Source organism: Anabas testudineus, chromosome 15 (assembly GCF_900324465.2).
Source record: "Anabas testudineus chromosome 15, fAnaTes1.2, whole genome shotgun sequence".
NCBI lineage: Eukaryota > Metazoa > Chordata > Actinopteri > Anabantiformes > Anabantidae > Anabas > Anabas testudineus.
Genome location: NC_046624.1, coordinates 3,325,061 through 3,342,261, shown reverse-complemented (window position 1 = coordinate 3,342,261; position 17,201 = coordinate 3,325,061). Strand labels below are relative to the sequence as shown.

Below are 17,201 nucleotides of genomic sequence, written 5' to 3'. Positions count from 1 at the left end.
CAACCACTGTAGGAAGTCGGGGCTGTAAAGTGTGTTTTTATTTTGCACCTCTCTCGCTATCTCACACTTCTGTTTCCTGGTGTCTCGGCTCCACTGTAGCGTCTGTGGCACGCCGAGTGTGTGTGTGTGTGTGTGTGTGTATTGTTTGAGGAGGAAAGAGTGTTTCTTTGTGGTTGTGTGAAGGTTGTTTCTGTGGGTGTTTTCCTTTTGTTTTTGTCAGCTGATGGTTGGTTTGCAGCTGAGCTTTGTCTTCAGACATGGCACCTTTAATTTTAATACAATGAGTTTTCAGAAGCTCTGACACCCAGTCCATCTTCCCAATGGCCACAGATGAAATCCTGGACATTCAGATCTTTCAGGGGGGGCTGGGCTGGCCTCAGATGTGGGGGGCTGAGCGTAGGAATGAACTGCCAGCACAGTGAACATGGTGACACCAACAGCGGAGGAATGCGGGTGGGAAGTGTTTGGGATCTCTCTCATTTCACCGTCCTGACAGTCCACCGAATCCACAAATGATTTCCCCCTTTTCCTCGGCTCAATGGGACATCTGACACCCCCACCCCCAGCTGCAGAGGCTCAGTTAGGATTTACCCAACAGCGCGGGGTCTCTTCACTCTTTCTTAATTCAGTTATGTGACTTTAATGACAGGACAACGTGTGCAAAACTGAAATGCATCAACTAGTCCCTGTTGTATGCTGCGGTGTTTGATTGGGAGACTTCATAATCACAGAAGATCTAGAATTGAAAACTAAACTGAAAATATGGTCATTTTTATCCATAGCTTTTGTCCTTTTTCACCTAGCCAGTCATCTTAGGCATTCATTAGCTACCACTTGTTGAAACAGAGAAGGAAATGAACTGTTCGAGATGGAGCACGTTGGCTCTACGTTATAGTGTTAGCATTTAGCTCGAAGCCCTGCTGTGCCTAGTCTCTATCATGGCTGTAAATCCCTGCAGAAAGGTGATAATGTGTGCCCAGCAGATTTACATATAAAACTGTCATAAAGTCAGCTGCCACTGTCACTAACAAGGAAACCAAAGATTTGATTCCAATTATTAAAAAAAAAAAAAACCTGAACTCGTCAGAAGCTCAGAATGGTACAAGCGTTTTACTGTTTCCACAAGGTTATGTTTTTCCCTCACACTCCTGCCCTGCCCAGCTCAGATGTACTTTAAGAATGCCAGTGGATGCCGACTACACACACACACACACACACACACACACACACACACACACACACACGCAGCCTCACCCTGTGTCACTCAGACCCATTCATTCAGCAACTGGCACTGGCTGATATTGTCATTTACAGAGACAAGATTGTCCAATGTAAACTCACACCGTCCTTCAACACACACAATACCTGCATAAGCCATACTTATGGCTCATACCACCACACACACACACACACACACACACACACACACACACACACACACACTTGCACTCGCACACTACACTCCAAGAACAGTGTGAAAGACAATCCCCTTGAGAAACAGAGTAGTTTGCGCCTAAAGCTCAAGGAGGGAAATCGCGTTAATCGATGTGTGAAACCTCCGTAGAAAAGTAGATAAATTGAATGCAGCTAAAATTTCCTATTATGTCTGTTAATGTACAAGCACATCAGAGGCTGGGCTGTCCCACAGAGAGAGAGAGAGAGAGAGAGAGAGAGAGGCGGCTTCTTGGTAAAGAAAGGAATTTGTCACTCAAGCTCTTAAACTCTTAAAGCTCATCTAATACGGTGCAATCAACAGCCTCTAATGTTCACAGAGCGCCTTTCTCTCTCCGCTCAGACTTCAGGCTCTGCTCTGATTTTACGCCTGCTCTCTGAAGAGGAAAAACAATCTGGGTTCCCAACCGCTTGTGTGTGTGTGTCTCTGTGTGTGATATACAGTATGTGTGCTAATAGGGGTCTGTATACCTCCCCCTCCCCCTCCCACCCTTCTTCCCATGGTGGTAGTGTTTTGGCTTGTAGCTCTCAAAGCCTTTTGAAGTCTTGGGTGTTATCTGGGTGTGAGCTGCGTTGAGGATGGTCAAGGTGGGAGAACAACACTCTCTCTTACACACACACACACACACACGCACACACACACACACACCCTTTATGTCAGATAGCTGCTGCGTGGACAACTGAAGTCGTTAAGTGAAGTCATACGTTGTGCTTTCCCTCTGTTTGAAGTGCGTGTCCTTGCAGTCACACTTCCTCCAGCACATAGACAGTACCGCCGAATGTACTGTAACGTACGACTCTTGGCACAATAAGACTATAAATAACCAAACTGAATGTATTTTTCATATGACTAATTATCAGCACCTACTGAATAATAAAAAGAAAACGTCCACGTCAGTATTACTTTCACACATGATCAGCAGTCCATCCAGCCACTCATTAACATGTAAACAGGATGTGAAGTTTGTGCGTGTGTGCATGTGTGTGTGCATGTGCATATTGGTGCAACGTGCAGAATATTTTTGAATCTGCTCATACACACCCAGACCAACCTGATGGTGGTTGGTTATATGAGTTATAGTTTTGTTTCCCAGAAAGCCCAGAGAAGAAACATACACACACACACACACACACACACACACACACTGAGTTTGGAACCCACTGCCAGCTCTGCATCATTCAAATATTGAGACTCAACACACGCTAGCGGTTACCGTACATACCCCACCAGAGACAACGTTGGTGAGAGAAGTCAGGTGAAGGCAGAAAAGTGGGGAAATGGCTTCATCAAGGTGTTAAAACATAAAATATTCAATTCATATTTGATAATCCCACAGACTAAAGAACTTTTCCCCAGTAACATGTACAAACACAATTTTTCCAAAAGCGTCTAAATTTTACAAATACTGTACTGTTCAGCTTTTTTTTCCAGTTTGAGTTTTAGTCAGACTTTAGATTTAATTACTTTGGACACATGGCTTTTTCCTTTCAGGCCAACGCATCACACAAAACTCTCTAAGTCTATAAACTTAGCCTAGTCACACTGTAACATGTCTGCAAAGCGCTAAATATGCTCTTATTTGATATACACGTTAGCCAATAGATATTTACAGCCAGCACGTATCAGGTATAACTGTTGCATCGCTAATTTAGCTAATGAATGATGAGTTTACACATGTCCAGTTGACCAGTTATCTCAAAAAGAGGTTGTAGCTAACATTACGTGACAGGGCTGAGGTCCTCATGTTAGTCTAATATTAGACTAAAGGTGAAATAAGCGTATATTCTGGCTGTGTTCATTATTGTTGCTTCTAAACTAGTCTTCAAACCCTGTCCTCAGATGTGGGAGATGTTCCCGTGTGTCCTCCGGTAGCCCTGGACTCCGGCGTGGGGCTCCTCTGTCGGCTCTTGGAGCTGTGGGGACGGGTACCTGCGGGCACACTCGCGCTGACAGAGTGGCTGCTGGGAGAAGACGAAGGCAACGAGAACGCAGATGCAGATGACTCGTCCAGTCTGGTGAGCATCAGACATAAAAGCAGAGATTCATATCAGACATGTACACTGTTATTCTGTGGCACAAACAAATACACACACAAGTAGCGTGAGATGTCTGTCACTCAAGGTGATTCACATGGAAAATGATCAATGGAAAAGTGACTGTCGCAGTTTCATTTCAGTGTGTGCAACCGAAAGCACGCGTCATGAGAACCATGAAGCCATTCGAATATTTTACATGAACTAAAAATATCAGCTGCTCTTAGTGGAAGAACATGTTTGAGAAACATGTTACTCACGCTTCAGTGTTGAGGACGTTGGGGTTCTTGTTTTGTTGCTGGGTTTATTGGTAGCAGCTGAAGGACACTGTGAGACACAGCTTTCAGCTTGTTAGTGTAGAACAAGGCTTGTTGTTGCTGATGGTGATGGTGCCGCTTATGCTGACACGCCCTCATGTGCGAGGAGACACCCAGGTTTAAACGGACCTTGACTAAACTGACTTGTGTTTTGCTTGTGACCAGGATGAAGAGGACTTCCTGTTTGAGAAAGGGGATCTGAACCTGTGGGCCGAGCCTGCTCAGTGGGTGAAGCTGCTTCACACAAACCTCAGCTCCCTCATTGCGACCTTCAAGCAGCCGTTAACCTCGGAGCCGGACCACGCTCACCAAATCGGCACGCTGTCGAGCCGGGCCCGAGCCAGGTCTCTCAGCTCCCAGCAGGCGCTGGACTCCCTCCCTGCCCTGCCCCAGTTCTCCTGCACCATGGAGCATGCCCGGCTGATGCTGCGGCACCAGAGGGCCGCTCTGGCTCTGGACGTGCTGGAGAGGTTGAGGTAGAAGAGTTAGCAGTGTTTGGTTCTAGTTGCACCATATTTTTTACGTAGTAACTTCAGATCATTGACTGGCTTTGTGGTCAAGTGCTTTTAATATAAGAAGGGAATTAAGGACTTTTTATTCTGTACTTGTCTTTTATTTTTGGCTCACAAATGTTGCCCTCACTTGATCATTTTAACTTTTACAATGACTGTTCCTCTTTTTAATTAAATATTATAAATCTGAAATGACTACATGTTTATTCCAATAGTGAAAGTCTCACTTCTTTAACATTAGTAGTTTTGTAATTGGGGGCAGAAGGGAGGAAAAAATAGGTCATTATCATTGAATTTGTGTGGGGAAGACATAACATCAACAGCTTTAACTTGAGCACAACGGCAACACTCGATGCACTGTTCTCTTATCAGCGCCAAAGTGTCACACGACAAACTTCAACAGTGTCACTATTCAGTAAACAGACTCTTCTGCTCTCTCCGTGTCTACCAGGGATTAAGGTCGGAGCAAAACAAGCGAGCGCCTAAATCTTCGAGCGCCGCCTTCAATAGTGTGATTGTGCGGAGACGCCGAGCTCGGGATAGTGAAAGCAAGCGTTTGAGCCGACACGTCACCAGAGTTGTATTTCAGTATACACTCTGAGTCCTACTGTATGTTTATACGAGGTGTTATTTTCCTGTGATATTTAATTTACTGCAGGAGTCTTCCCATTGGACTGTGTTTTTATGCTTCCCTCTAGTTTTCCTGGTTATGTAATTGGGAGGACGACACAATGGACTACTGTCCTCTGAGTGTGTGTGTGTGTGTGTGTGTGTGTGTGTGTGTCTTCATGCTGCCCTCTCACACAGCCGGACCCTTCTCTCTCCCTGGTAGCCATGTTCCCTGTTACAGTAAAACTGACGTAATGTTTTGGAACGGCTCGACATCCCCAATAAAAACCGAGCCACGTGACGGGAGAGCGGTTTCTGCAGGGGACGAGAGCGCGTTTGAGGGATTTCTCAGGAGCCTCTCCGTGTCTGTCCTTCACATTATAACTATTTATCATAACTTGCAAATTGCAAATAGTCCTGGGGCAGCCCTCAGCCTAATTTTAGGGTTGGTAGCAGCAGATTCCAGGCTCTTATGTCACTTGTTTTTCGCCTGTTGCTATTTTTTTTTGTCCTTCCTTCTCCAACCAAACCATTCAGCACCCAAGAAAATAGTGAATCGTGTCACACAAAGTCGAATCGTTTTCATAACCGCTCTTCAAATTATGATCCTATATGGAAAAGACTTAATGGTTACCAGTGTCGCAGGAACCAGCAATTTCTGGTGATATGTGTTGCACAACGTTTTTACACCCCTCTGACCAAAATCTCTGCCTTTCGGAGCCCTGATATAGAGTCCCGTCCTCTGCTGCCAGCTGTGCAGTCTTTCCACTGTGGGTTTTTAAAGTTTGACACACCTTCTGCAGCAGAGTGTGGAGCACTTTGACATTTTCATGCGAAAACGTTCTGCCATCCTGGGAAGGTTACATCACACGGACACAGGGGCAGCTTATTGCAACCGCGCCGCACTCTGTGACTGAACAAAGAAGGGACTGTGGCGACTTCGGTGGCTTTGTTATTAGGAGGAACTGAGGAAACGAAATGAACAGAAGAAATGAACAACACAGGGCTGACGTTCTTTACTTGACACTGTGATCCGGCCTCTGCGTGAAGAGTGGAAGCAAAAAAAAAAAAAAAAAAAGCAGCTCAACAGCAACATAACTGCAGCCACTTTGTCCTGAATGTACCTTTAAAAATGAAAAGGAAAAAAGGAACTCTTGCTCCAGCTGTGCTCAGCAGATGGCGCCTCTGCTCTGTCTCGGTCGACTCTCACTTGTGCTCACATGGGGGCAGTGTTGCTCTGCTGCACCACAGCTGAAACCACATTCCTGCAGTGTGGACTCTGAGATTGAGGAGGAGGAGGAGGAGGGGTGGGGGGGGGTGGGGGGGGGTAGAGAGAAACTTTTTTTGAAAAGAGTCCTTTAAAAAAAAAAAAACAGAGAGGGAGAGATTGATTGAGCTAAAGCTGATCTATTGGTGATCATGAGAGCTTCAGGATCTTAAGGTGAAACCAGCGTTTTGAAGCTTAATGTCAGAGCATGTAAAGTAGGTCAGATGAGCGCAGCGGGCATCAACTGTCTATTTTCCATGTGTAGTAGACCGGGAATAGGCTGCTGTTGCGCTGTAGAAGGCGATTATGCAACAGACGGGTTCTAAAAATTGTGCTGCACTCTGCCTGGACTCCTCTCTGCTCATACTTGTGGTCTCACCCCGTCCACAGGGAGAGGGGGGAGGGAGAGGCCCAGTTTCCTTCCATTACAAATACATGTGTCAGCTTCTAAGTGTGGTGGTCCAGAGGCTAGAGGGGTGGCCCCCTTTTTGTCGCCGCAAGGTCGCTGCTTCAGAGCTCCGGGGGGTGGGGGGCTTTGCTGGATCGGAGGAGGGTTTGGTGCGGACAACAGGTTCGGTTCAGTCCCTCACCGTCCGGCCCCCGAGCATCAGGGAGCGCGCACAGGTGTGAGCGTGTGCGCGCTCATTTGCAGGAGAACAAGCGTGCGCGCACGGTCCAGGAGCTCCCTTCCCTTGATGGCTGTGCATTCTTTCCTCAGAGAGAGTCAGCCCGAAGAAGCAAAACCAACTTCCACTAAATTGGTTGTGTGTTTTAAAGTATAAAAAAAAATAGTTTGAGGTGTGTGTGTGTGTGTGTGTGTGTGTGTGTGTGTGTGTGTGTGTGAGGAGGAGGAGGAGGAGAGGGAGAGTTGAATTTCAAGGCGTGGTGTCGAAGAATAAGTGGCCAACCGGTGAATGGAAGTGTTTTTTTTTCCTCTGAGAAGAGGTGTCTCCTCGCAAAAGTTTGCAGCGACATCACTTCGCCCCTCCCTGGCCACGCTGGAGCATTTATACCCATCAACAGGCTGGAGCGCACAGTGACGCACTCTGGCTCAGCGCTTCTCGAGGGGAGGAAATAATAACCACCTACAACTCAACAACACAAACCTGTCCCCCTCTTTCTGTTTTTCCCCTCTTTTTTTATTTTATTTTATTTAATATATAGACTCAAACTGCACGTTAACGTGTACGGGGAACTTTTCGAGAACTTTTTTTATTTCCCACAACCAAAAACCAGTCGTGGCACAAACTACCGCTCGTCGCATTCAGGGATCCTGCTCGGTCCTCCATGAAAGAGGGAGTGCGACAGCCAGTCTGGGGAAACGAGATGTCTGCGACCGTCTTGTCTGCTTTCTACGACATGGACATGCTTTACAAGGTAAATGCTTTGACCAAGTGCGCGGAGAGTTGCTTGTTTTTTTTTTGCACTCGGGCTGAAACACAGCAGTGTTGGTGCGTTTCAGCCCGAGTGGAGCTGAGCTGGTGTTGAGCTGCAACAAGTTGCAGCCGCAGTTGTCTTAAACATGCCATGTGGTCAAAGTAGAATCGGTGCCTGGAGCGCATCGCTAACTCGTGTCCTTTCTTTCCAGCTGCAGGATAAAAGCATGAACATGAACGCCCTCCACATCAACAACATGCTGGACAAGAAGGCGGTGGGAGCTCCGGTCACCTCTCCGGGCTCCGGCGGCTCCTTCACGCCGGGATTTTTCCGCAGAAGCTCAACCAGCAACGTGGAGGCGATGAGCAACGGCAATAAATACACGATGGGCTCGTACAGCAGTCTGAAGGAGAACACGCCGATCAGCAGCAGCAGCAGCAGCAGCAGCGCCACGGCCCTCATGAACAAGGAGAACAAGTTCCGCGACCGAGCTTACAGCGAGAACGGAGACCGGGGCGTGCTGCAGCAGAAGCCCGGCTCTCAGATCAACTCCAGCCGCTACAAGACCGAGCTGTGCCGGCCCTTCGAGGAGAACGGGTCGTGCAAGTATGGAGAGAAATGCCAGTTCGCGCACGGCTACCACGAGTTGAGGAGCTTGTCTCGCCACCCTAAGTACAAAACGGAGCCGTGCCGCACCTTCCACACCATCGGGTTCTGCCCGTACGGTCCCCGGTGTCACTTTATCCACAACGCCGACGAGCGCCGGCCCGCTCCGGCCGCCAATGCTAACGTGCAGGCGGGGGAGCCCAGGTGTGCCCGGGAGCTGTGCGGCTACGGCCAGAGGGACGTGCTGCCCCCGCAGCAGCAGCAGCAGCAGCAGCAGCAGCTCGGCTACACTCAGAGAGACAGACCAAAGCTTCACCACAGCCTCAGCTTCTCCGGCTTCTCCACCCACCACGGGCTCGAGTCTCCCCTGCTCGACAGCCCCACGTCCCGGACCCCGCCGCCCGCCACCAGCGCCTCCTCCTGCACCTCCGCCTCCAGCTTCTACGAGGAGGTGCTGTCTCCCAGCTCCGCGCCCTGCATCAACAGCGCCTTCTCCTTCCCCGGCCAGGACTTAAAATCCCTGCTGGCTCCCCTGGCGGTGCACAGCCCCGGCGGCTACAGCAGCAACCACTCCGGCAGTGCCTACTACGGGAACATGCAGGGCGGCGTGTGCCCCCCCTCCCCTCCCACGTACAACATGAGCCACTTGCAGGCGCTGCGCCGCCTCAGCGAGTCGCCGGTGTTCGAGCCTCCTCCCAGCCCGCCAGACTCGCTCTCTGACCGGGAGAGCTATGCGAGCGGGTCCCTCAGCTCTTCCGGGAGCCTCAGCGGCTCCGAGTCCCCGAGTCTGGACGCTGGAAGACGTTTGCCAATCTTCAGCAGGCTGTCGATTTCAGATGACTAAGCGTTTTTTGTTTGTTTTTGTTTTTTTTGTTTTTCAAATGGATTGATGGACGGGTGAGACGTGTGAGAGGGGGGGGGGGGATGCTAAGTCAGGGGGTGTCAGTGAGTGAGATAAGACTGTCCTGTCAAGCAGAGGATGCCCCCCCCTTTCCCCCTCTCCCCACACACACATACGCCCAGTTTCAGCAGCAGCCACCCTGCTGAAGTGCCTTTGAGCAAAGACTTTGAATCCCTGCCAGCTGCAGGGGTGCTGACCCTGCTCTGACCTCCCTGGAGGGGGGCAAGAGAAGCCAATCTCACCCACAGGGATCAACAGAGCTTCAGTTTAAAGTGACCTTGACCTGGCATTAGTTTAGCATTTATTTCTTGTTCTATGTAATATAGCTGTATTAAAACTTAGATAGCAAACAGAAGGCATTCCATCAGTGCCTTGCCCGAGGGGCTCACGGCAGCCCCCCTTTTCCCTTTTTGTTTTTTTTAATTGCTCTATCAGGCAAGCCACACTTTTCCTGGGATTAGATGAGTGTGTAACACGACTTGACAAGAAGAAGAGACTGTAAGCGGTGTCAGATTTCCTCCCATCCTGCCAAGAATATGCCTTGACTAAACCTAACCATTTGTCCCCTCTGTGAGCTTCTACTTCCATTCCATATGTGTCTTCTCCCAGCGCCACCCAGTGGTTCGTTCGGTTAGTCTAGTTCGTTGCTTGGTTAAAAAGCACTCTTGAGTTGGGTTTGATTGGGGAAATCACTGCTGATGGTTGAATATATATTTTTTTAGCTGTTTGAGTGATTTGCATAGCAGTGCATAACTGGCTATGGACTATTTAACTTATTTATTATCTTGTGAAAAAAAAGTATAGGCTACATTGATAATTTGTGTCCATACTGTATTTATCAAGTATGATGAAGCAATAGATCTATATTCTTTTATGTTTAAATTATGATTGCCATTATTAATCTGCATAAAGTGGAGTGTATGTTCTTTTCACAGTAATATATATATTTTGTTTGTTTTTTGTTTTTTCTCCTTTTTTTTGTAACTTCACTTGGTTATTTTTATTGTAAATGAGTAAAAAAAAAATCTTAATTTAAGAGAACGTATGTGATATTTATTTCATTAATTTTGTTTCCTTGTTTACGTTTATTAAAAAAAAGTTTGCGTGATTGCTGTTTGCTTCTGAGATTGTGTGTCAGTGCTGTAGAAGGCTTTTTGTTTTTGTTTTGTTTTTTAGTTTTTGAGGATCCCTATTTAGATCTTTCAGTAGAATGTATAAAATAACGTGGTTGTACAGACCGTCCAAACTTTACTTTGTTTGTCGATCTAGATCAGACTTCAGTGACAAAGATCCCGAGTCAGTAAATTAACCAAAAAGTATATATATAAATATATATATTTTGACATTTGTTTTTGTTTTCTCTCTGCACGAGGTCACACTGTGATTCCAGCCACGTGCTAAAGAATGTAGCAATCCCTTGTGCCCCAGTATTATTGTGTAGTGCCTATGGGGTTCACCATCTTGACATGCCTTAAAATTAACCAAATAAAGTATTTTCCTACATCTTTTTATACACAGGTTGAACTGAATGTAGTGTTGGAAACTTTTTTGTTGTTTTTAAGGTTGTTACCACTCAGACACTGATTAAAAAACAGCCGTAACCTTTTGTCTAAGTCCCCATTCCTCTTTTTTGCTCTGTTATTCTTTTCTTTTTTTTATCTAGTCTGAGTCTTGAGAGTTTTGCTAGAGAGGCAAGTGGATGAACACGTTTGGTTAGTACATAGTAGGTACAGGGGGTTACGCACTATGTACTTTTGACTACTTTATCAGAAGTAAAGCTTTTTGAATGTAAGAAAAAAAACGGACAAAAAGACAACAAGAGTTGTAATATTTTTTTTTTGGGGAGTCAGTCACTACAAATTGAGTGTGAGACTGTTAACTTTGTACTGTACATTATTTTGTAGTTCTCCCAATAAAAATCATTTCAAAAAAGCTTCAGGCTTGTCGGGCTGTGGTTTCTTATACATGCAGGAGTGTGACCACACACACACATACACAAACAAAACATAAGCTGATGATGCTCCGGAGCAGAGGTGCAGTTAGTGGGACGGTTCACGTGCATCTCACAGCAACACATCAAATGCTACAGCATGACTGCAGTCTGCCTCATCGAGTGGAGAAAGCCTGAAGCCGGGAGGGAGGGAGTGTGTCCCCAGCTGCCCTGTGACGCTGCTTGGCCTGGGGTATTCAAAGGGGGGCTACCACCCTAAATTCCTGTCTGCTGTACCAAAAGCTGAACTATAAGGTGCGCAGTGTGACGGGAGGGAATCAGATGGTGAGAGCTCACTGTGAAGACACCATGACTGCAAAAACTAATAACCCTGAATTAATTGTAGGTAGTATTACATGGTGTATAATGTTCTGCCATAAACAGAGGGTGATAGGCGATATGTCTGCACCATCTGAGGAATGAGCTTTGGAATTTTCAAACATGTAGGAGCACAGAGTGGGGTCGCAGTCACACGTAAGTCAGTTGAATGTGCTGGTGGCTCCGGCTGGATATTTGCCACGAGGATAAGATTTTGATCTTTTTAATAAGCCGTGCATTATGAACCCGGGTTTTTGTCATAACGTGCACGGGCACTCTGCAGATCCTCTCCGTCCCCTGAGAGCAGTCCGTTGAAGTCAACAAGAGGTATCATCAGCAGGTGTCCAAATACAAGTATTGTATTTGTGTCCAGTGACACATCACCAATCAGTCACAACATTAAAACCAGCTGCTTAAGAGTGTGTTCTGCTTGTGCAGCTCTGAAATGCACAAGCACCAAAGTGTAAGCAGCAAACCTTTATCCTGTAAGTCCATCATAGCTAGTTGTGTTCTGTGTTAGTTCTGTTGGATTGACTAGTCCCTGACCCTGACGCTGGCTCACTGGTTGTCCTTCCTTGGTAGACTTTAGTACGTACAGTACGGGGACCACCACACTAGACCTTCTGTTTTGGAGAGCTTCTTCTAGCTCTTTATTTAAACTCTAATGTGACTGTGATTACATGCAGCAAAGCTGAAAATGCAATAATTTGCCTAGGGTATGGTATCCCTAGTGAAGTAGAATTTGGAAATACTCAAGCAAAATACAAATAACTTAAAATTCAACTGTACAAAGAGTAAGTTGGGATAAAGAAGTGAATGATACACTAAAAACAACAAAGCCGTGTGTCCTATAGACCTCCAAAAGGGAATCTATCACAGCAACCCCTCAGGGAGCATGTTACAGTGAGTGCTATCACTGTACACTGAGGTCAGACAGTTTGAGATGGATGTATCAGTCTGGGAACTGTGTACCAGCCATCAACCCATTACTGATTAACTCTGCGGTCGTAAATGTGTCATCTGTCACCTGAGCAAGTAAACAAGGACAGAAGTGAATCTTTGTGATTCAGCGGCCTCTACATCCTCCCCCTGCCCCGATCGGAGCATCATATTCGTTCCCGTCTCGACTGAATAAAAACCCTGGCCTACATTACAGCGGGACTGTGAGGCCTCCGTTGTTGTGGTGCCTTGATTTCCAGGAGCCTTTTCAAAGAGGAACTGTTTTCTGTAGGCCATTCTGTGAAGTTATCAGTCGTAGCAAAGGCATTAAGAAAATAAAAAAGGCCCAGGAGTCATGTGGTGCCTGGAGTTCACGCCAAGATAAGGCCTCCAGATAAGGCCCCAGCAAATATTTACTGTGTCCTCAGGATTTCATAATGAAGTGTTTATCAGAGCAGAGCCAAAGGGCTGCACAATGCACTGGGCTCTGCCAAGTAGGATCTGCGTACCTGTGACTCACCGTGTGTGTGTGTGTGTGGCTCAGTGTGTCAATCAACAAGTCCACATATAATGTTGGATTAGCCTTCATATATGTTATGTCTGTAAAACATGAACTCTTTCTATATCAGGATGTGTATGTAGTGGTGCTCATGTGTGACTGCGTGTGTGTGTGTGTGTGTGTGTGTGCAGGGGTCTTGCTGGTTAATGGGGTCTGGAGCTCCTACAATGAGAGGAAACACTCTCTGGCTTGTGATTAGGGCAGGAAGAGTCCCGCTTCCTGGCCGCCACCCATTTCCACCTCTTCTTCGTCCTGCTGTTTTTCTCCACTGCTTCAGCTTCCCTTCTCCTCTGTAGTGGCGGCTTCTCGAAGTTACTATTTGTGTTCCGCTGCCGCACTGGGAAACTCGGCTCGTCCTGGTATTGTTGTGGCATGCTAAGCCCAGACTCTGGGTCAGGTAGTGATTGCACATACTTGTTAGATTTAGTTTGGGCCTACACAGGGGCCAGATATGTGGCAGTTTGCCAAAAAGAAAGTGGAAAGCAGCTGTTTATAATCATTTTTGTGTCAAAACCCCCAAATTAGACCCTCATAAGTCCTTGACCTTCCGTTTCATCTGAGCCCCCCATTAAAAGCACAAGATTATGGAGTAAATTGTACTTTAATGAGCGCTAATTGCTATTTCTAATTAAACTGAAACTGAATCACTTCTCATCAAAATAGGGAAAGCCCCTTAAAGCAAATCTCCTGCTTCCACGGCCCCGAGTCGCTGGCGTCATAAATCAGTAAGAAGAACAGGATTCTGGTTTCACAGCGAAACAATGCGTAATATATGTGTGTGGGGAACCAGCTGTAAACCCCACCAAGCTGGTGTTTTAATTCAAATACTTTTTTTTTTTACAAATAATTTTCTTTTAAGCTTATTGTTGTTCATGTTCTAATGTTTCATTCTGGACAATTTGCTTTGATTTTCAACTCGGTTGTTGCTGAAGGAAGGTGATGTTTGGGCACATAAAGGCGTAAAGACAAGTAATGTGTGAGTCAGTCTTCAAGCAAATCTGAAGTCTGTAACTTAAAGCACAGTCACATGACTTCTGAACAAATACATGACATGTACTTCCATGAAACACACCCTTGCTCAGTTCGGCAGACTCAGTGGTTTTCCTGTTGCAGGTCGACTCTGTCTGATACGACCAGCTGCTTTGCTAATATTAGCAAACTTTTAGACAGAGATGGCGCATATCACTGAGTCAGCTTACTGTTTTGGTGACTACTGTCACGCTATGTTTAGCATGTCACAGATAAACATCTTCATGATTTTACTGTGAAAGTTCGAAAAGGAAGTAAACACACCTCCAGGAAACAAGTTGATCATTTCCATGCTCGCAGAAAAGACAAACATGGTTCCGCTGGAGCACACATCAGCACCACCTGAAATGGTGGAGTGATGTCGAAACAGTAGATGACATGTCTGAAACATGTCTTATGACCGTATCTTTTGTTTATTCCTATCCATCTGTCTCACTATGACCCCTGACAGATCACAGCTCACACTGTGCCACACTGCCTCTCTTACTGTGAGAAGTTAAAAACGAAATTGTCGCTTTGTGTTCAGGAAGCAGCGTTCGGCCCCCGCGCTCAGCTGAGATGACCTCCCCAGCTGCCCAAATGTAAGCCAAGGTAAGCCGCAGCGCCCTGACTCTGAATAAGGTACGGTTGTTTGCCCAGCGGATCAGAAGTCCCGGCGATGGGGCGTAGGGGTGAGTTGGCTGAGGCCGGTCACGTTCGGCATGCTTGGGCCGCCGTGTTCCTCTCCCTTCAACGCCTGCCGAGCTGTAAATATTTACAGAGCATCTTGTGAGAGGCCCAAGTGTTTACCGCCAATGCTTGTGGCTCCTCAGCACGTGTACGCAGAGGAGAGTGTGTATGAGCAATGCAAGAGAGATGCTTCTCTTGGTCCCTGCACAGTGTAAACCTTCATCTGTGTGTGTGTGTGTGTGTGTGTGTCGGATGAGGTACTTCCCTTGGTTTGTCCACAGTTTACTAACACTGGCTCCAGGCTGTTGTTCAGGCTCCAGCTTTGTGAATCAGCAGCGAGAGCTGGTGAGCAGAGACGCTGGCACACCTCTCTCTACCTTCTCCCCCCTGACACACAGAGAGGGAGAGAGAGAGAGAGGGAGCGCGATGGGAGAAGTGTTTGTTTACCTCGCCCCACCCTGTATACCAGGCCGCGGCGCTGACATCACGTCTTTGCGGGTGGAACATTCTCATAAAACATGTTTTCTTTACTCCTCTTCCGAATGTAAATAATACAGAGGGTGTAAATACCATTAAGGGCCCAGCCACGCCGTCTCAAGGCGGTCCAGGGATGTTTCCACGTTCACGTAGCTCCGGCCGAGCATGTGGCCGGAAGTTTCCCTGTGGTCTAGTTAATGAGGCGCACACGCGCACACACACACACACACACACACATGCTAACCTGGCCCGGCTCTAATGCCGTCTCCAGCTCTTTGTTTCAGAGGTCAGAAGATTCTTGTCTGCCCTATAATCTGCTACAGAGGCCATGATAAACTTACAGTACAAGATAAGCCGTGTTTTGCTGCCGCGCAGGGCAAAAAGCCTCCCATGTTTATAGAAAAATAGCACAATTAGTGAAGTCCATTAATGTTTCTACTGTTAGCTAAAATGTGTGCCAATAGACAAGACTGTACTCTACCCTGCAACAGTCTGTTTTATTGAGTATGAATCCAACTTTTAAATCACAGCAGTAGGATTTCATCATTCAAAGTTACAGATTATTGCTTTAATGTTAACACCTAGTGTAATCATCTAAAGCTGCAGCAGCTAAACGCTAAAGTCTAGTGTAACAAATTGAATTTCTCATTTGGAAGAGATATGATTTTGTCTTTTAAACCAAGTCTTAAAATGAAATCAAACAGAAGCACCAACAGTAAATGTCTATCAATAACACCATCTATTTATAACAGATCTGATTAGCAAACTACTTGTGGTACCCATGTATGTACTGTAAGAGAGGAACCTGAAAATAACAATCATTATCTCGCTGCTTTAAGTGTCACTCGCTCTGCGCGTTCGGCTCCTGCCGGCCAGCAGCCTGCGGCCTGAGGGCAGGAGACGGAGGGCAGGAGTGAAGCTCTCGGGCCTGGGCGTTTGAGAGGCGCAGCTGTAAAATTTAGCATGTCCTATCTAGTTCGGTAAGGGGCTTTACTTAGACCAGGCGTGGTTTGAAAACACATGATTGGCACAGTGTCTGTGAGGAGGTGAGGCTGAGAGCATGGGACCGGTAAAAAGTGAACGCTGGGGGTGTTTGGCCTACTTATCCCTCCTGAGCAGGGGTGTTGCAGACAGAGAGAGCCACACATGATGGGATGAATTACGCTTCACGGTTTAGCACTGCAGCACGAAAATGATAACACGTGGGGAGATGGACATAAAAATATTTAATGTGGCTGTTTGTTTGGAGAGGATCCTGGCAGTAAGCGTGTCCCCGACTTCGGTCATTTGCATTATTACCCAGTAAACACGTTTCAGCATGGAAGAAAACCCGAGGTCAGTGTGTGCAATTCCGTCTGCTCGTCAGATTGTGTGGATGTCCGTGCACCAGCGCTGCACTGGGTAATTACATATAATCATCCAAAATGTTTATACTGTACAAATAGCATAACTATGCTGAGTGAGTGGCTGTGTGGGATGGGTAGAGCTGGTGTTGTGAATGAGCCCGGCTGCTCTGTGATTACCCGGCCTTATCCAGGCCATGCAACAAGATAGAGGGCCTCCTAACACTCTTTCTGACTTTGATATAGTACATGAGATATAATAAAGACACGTCATACATGCGGTAGTAAGATTAAACATATATAAATACGTGATGCAATGAATACTATGTAGATACCGTATCTAGATTCAGCAGAAGGGAATCACAAAATCATACCTATCAGTTAAAAACCTGTTTTAAAATGTGCAAAAAAGAAAAATGCCATGTCCTAATGCGCAGTATATTACACAGTTTAGGTGTTAAGGTTATATACAATAACAATATAAATAATTGATTTTTTTGTGCATCTTTGAGTCAGAATCAGATATGAACTGATCAGTACTCAAACCCTACTTCCTGGAAGTACTCAACAACATCAGGTTTGATGGCTTTGTGAGGCCAGAATTGACCACAGAGGTACGCGGCAGGCGTGTTTAAAGACGAGGAAGCCATCAAGTTCAGCCAGGTGAGACGCAAGAAAGATCATCTTAGTCTAACATTTCACATTTATATACATTTTGAACAGAAATGTAGAAAAGCTGATTGTTTTCCAGAGCTGGTGTGCTCACATCAATTGATGGGCAATAGTTTCAAACCCGAATCCG

At 46.4% G+C, this 17,201-nt stretch overlaps 2 protein-coding genes across 2 annotated transcripts in view; both read left to right on the top strand.

Annotated features, from left to right (window-relative positions):
* Nucleotides 1–4,490, top strand: part of thada (THADA armadillo repeat containing) — a 72,837-nt gene extending 68,347 nt beyond the window's left edge. The window contains exons 37-38 of the mRNA XM_026355613.1: nt 3,293–3,468; nt 3,969–4,490. Of these exons, the coding sequence (XP_026211398.1) occupies nt 3,293–3,468; nt 3,969–4,283 (491 nt within the window). The 3' untranslated portion in view covers nt 4,284–4,490. The remainder of the gene's footprint in view (nt 1–3,292; nt 3,469–3,968) is intronic.
* A 2,701-nt stretch (nt 4,491–7,191) lies between these two features.
* zfp36l2 (zinc finger protein 36, C3H type-like 2) lies at nt 7,192–11,007 on the top strand. Its single transcript, XM_026356112.1, has 2 exons — nt 7,192–7,568; nt 7,780–11,007. Exons 1-2 carry the CDS (start codon nt 7,479–7,481, stop codon nt 9,016–9,018), a joined length of 1,329 nt encoding a protein of 442 aa, XP_026211897.1. The 5' UTR covers nt 7,192–7,478; the 3' UTR covers nt 9,019–11,007.
* Nucleotides 11,008–17,201: the final 6,194 nt, after the last annotated feature.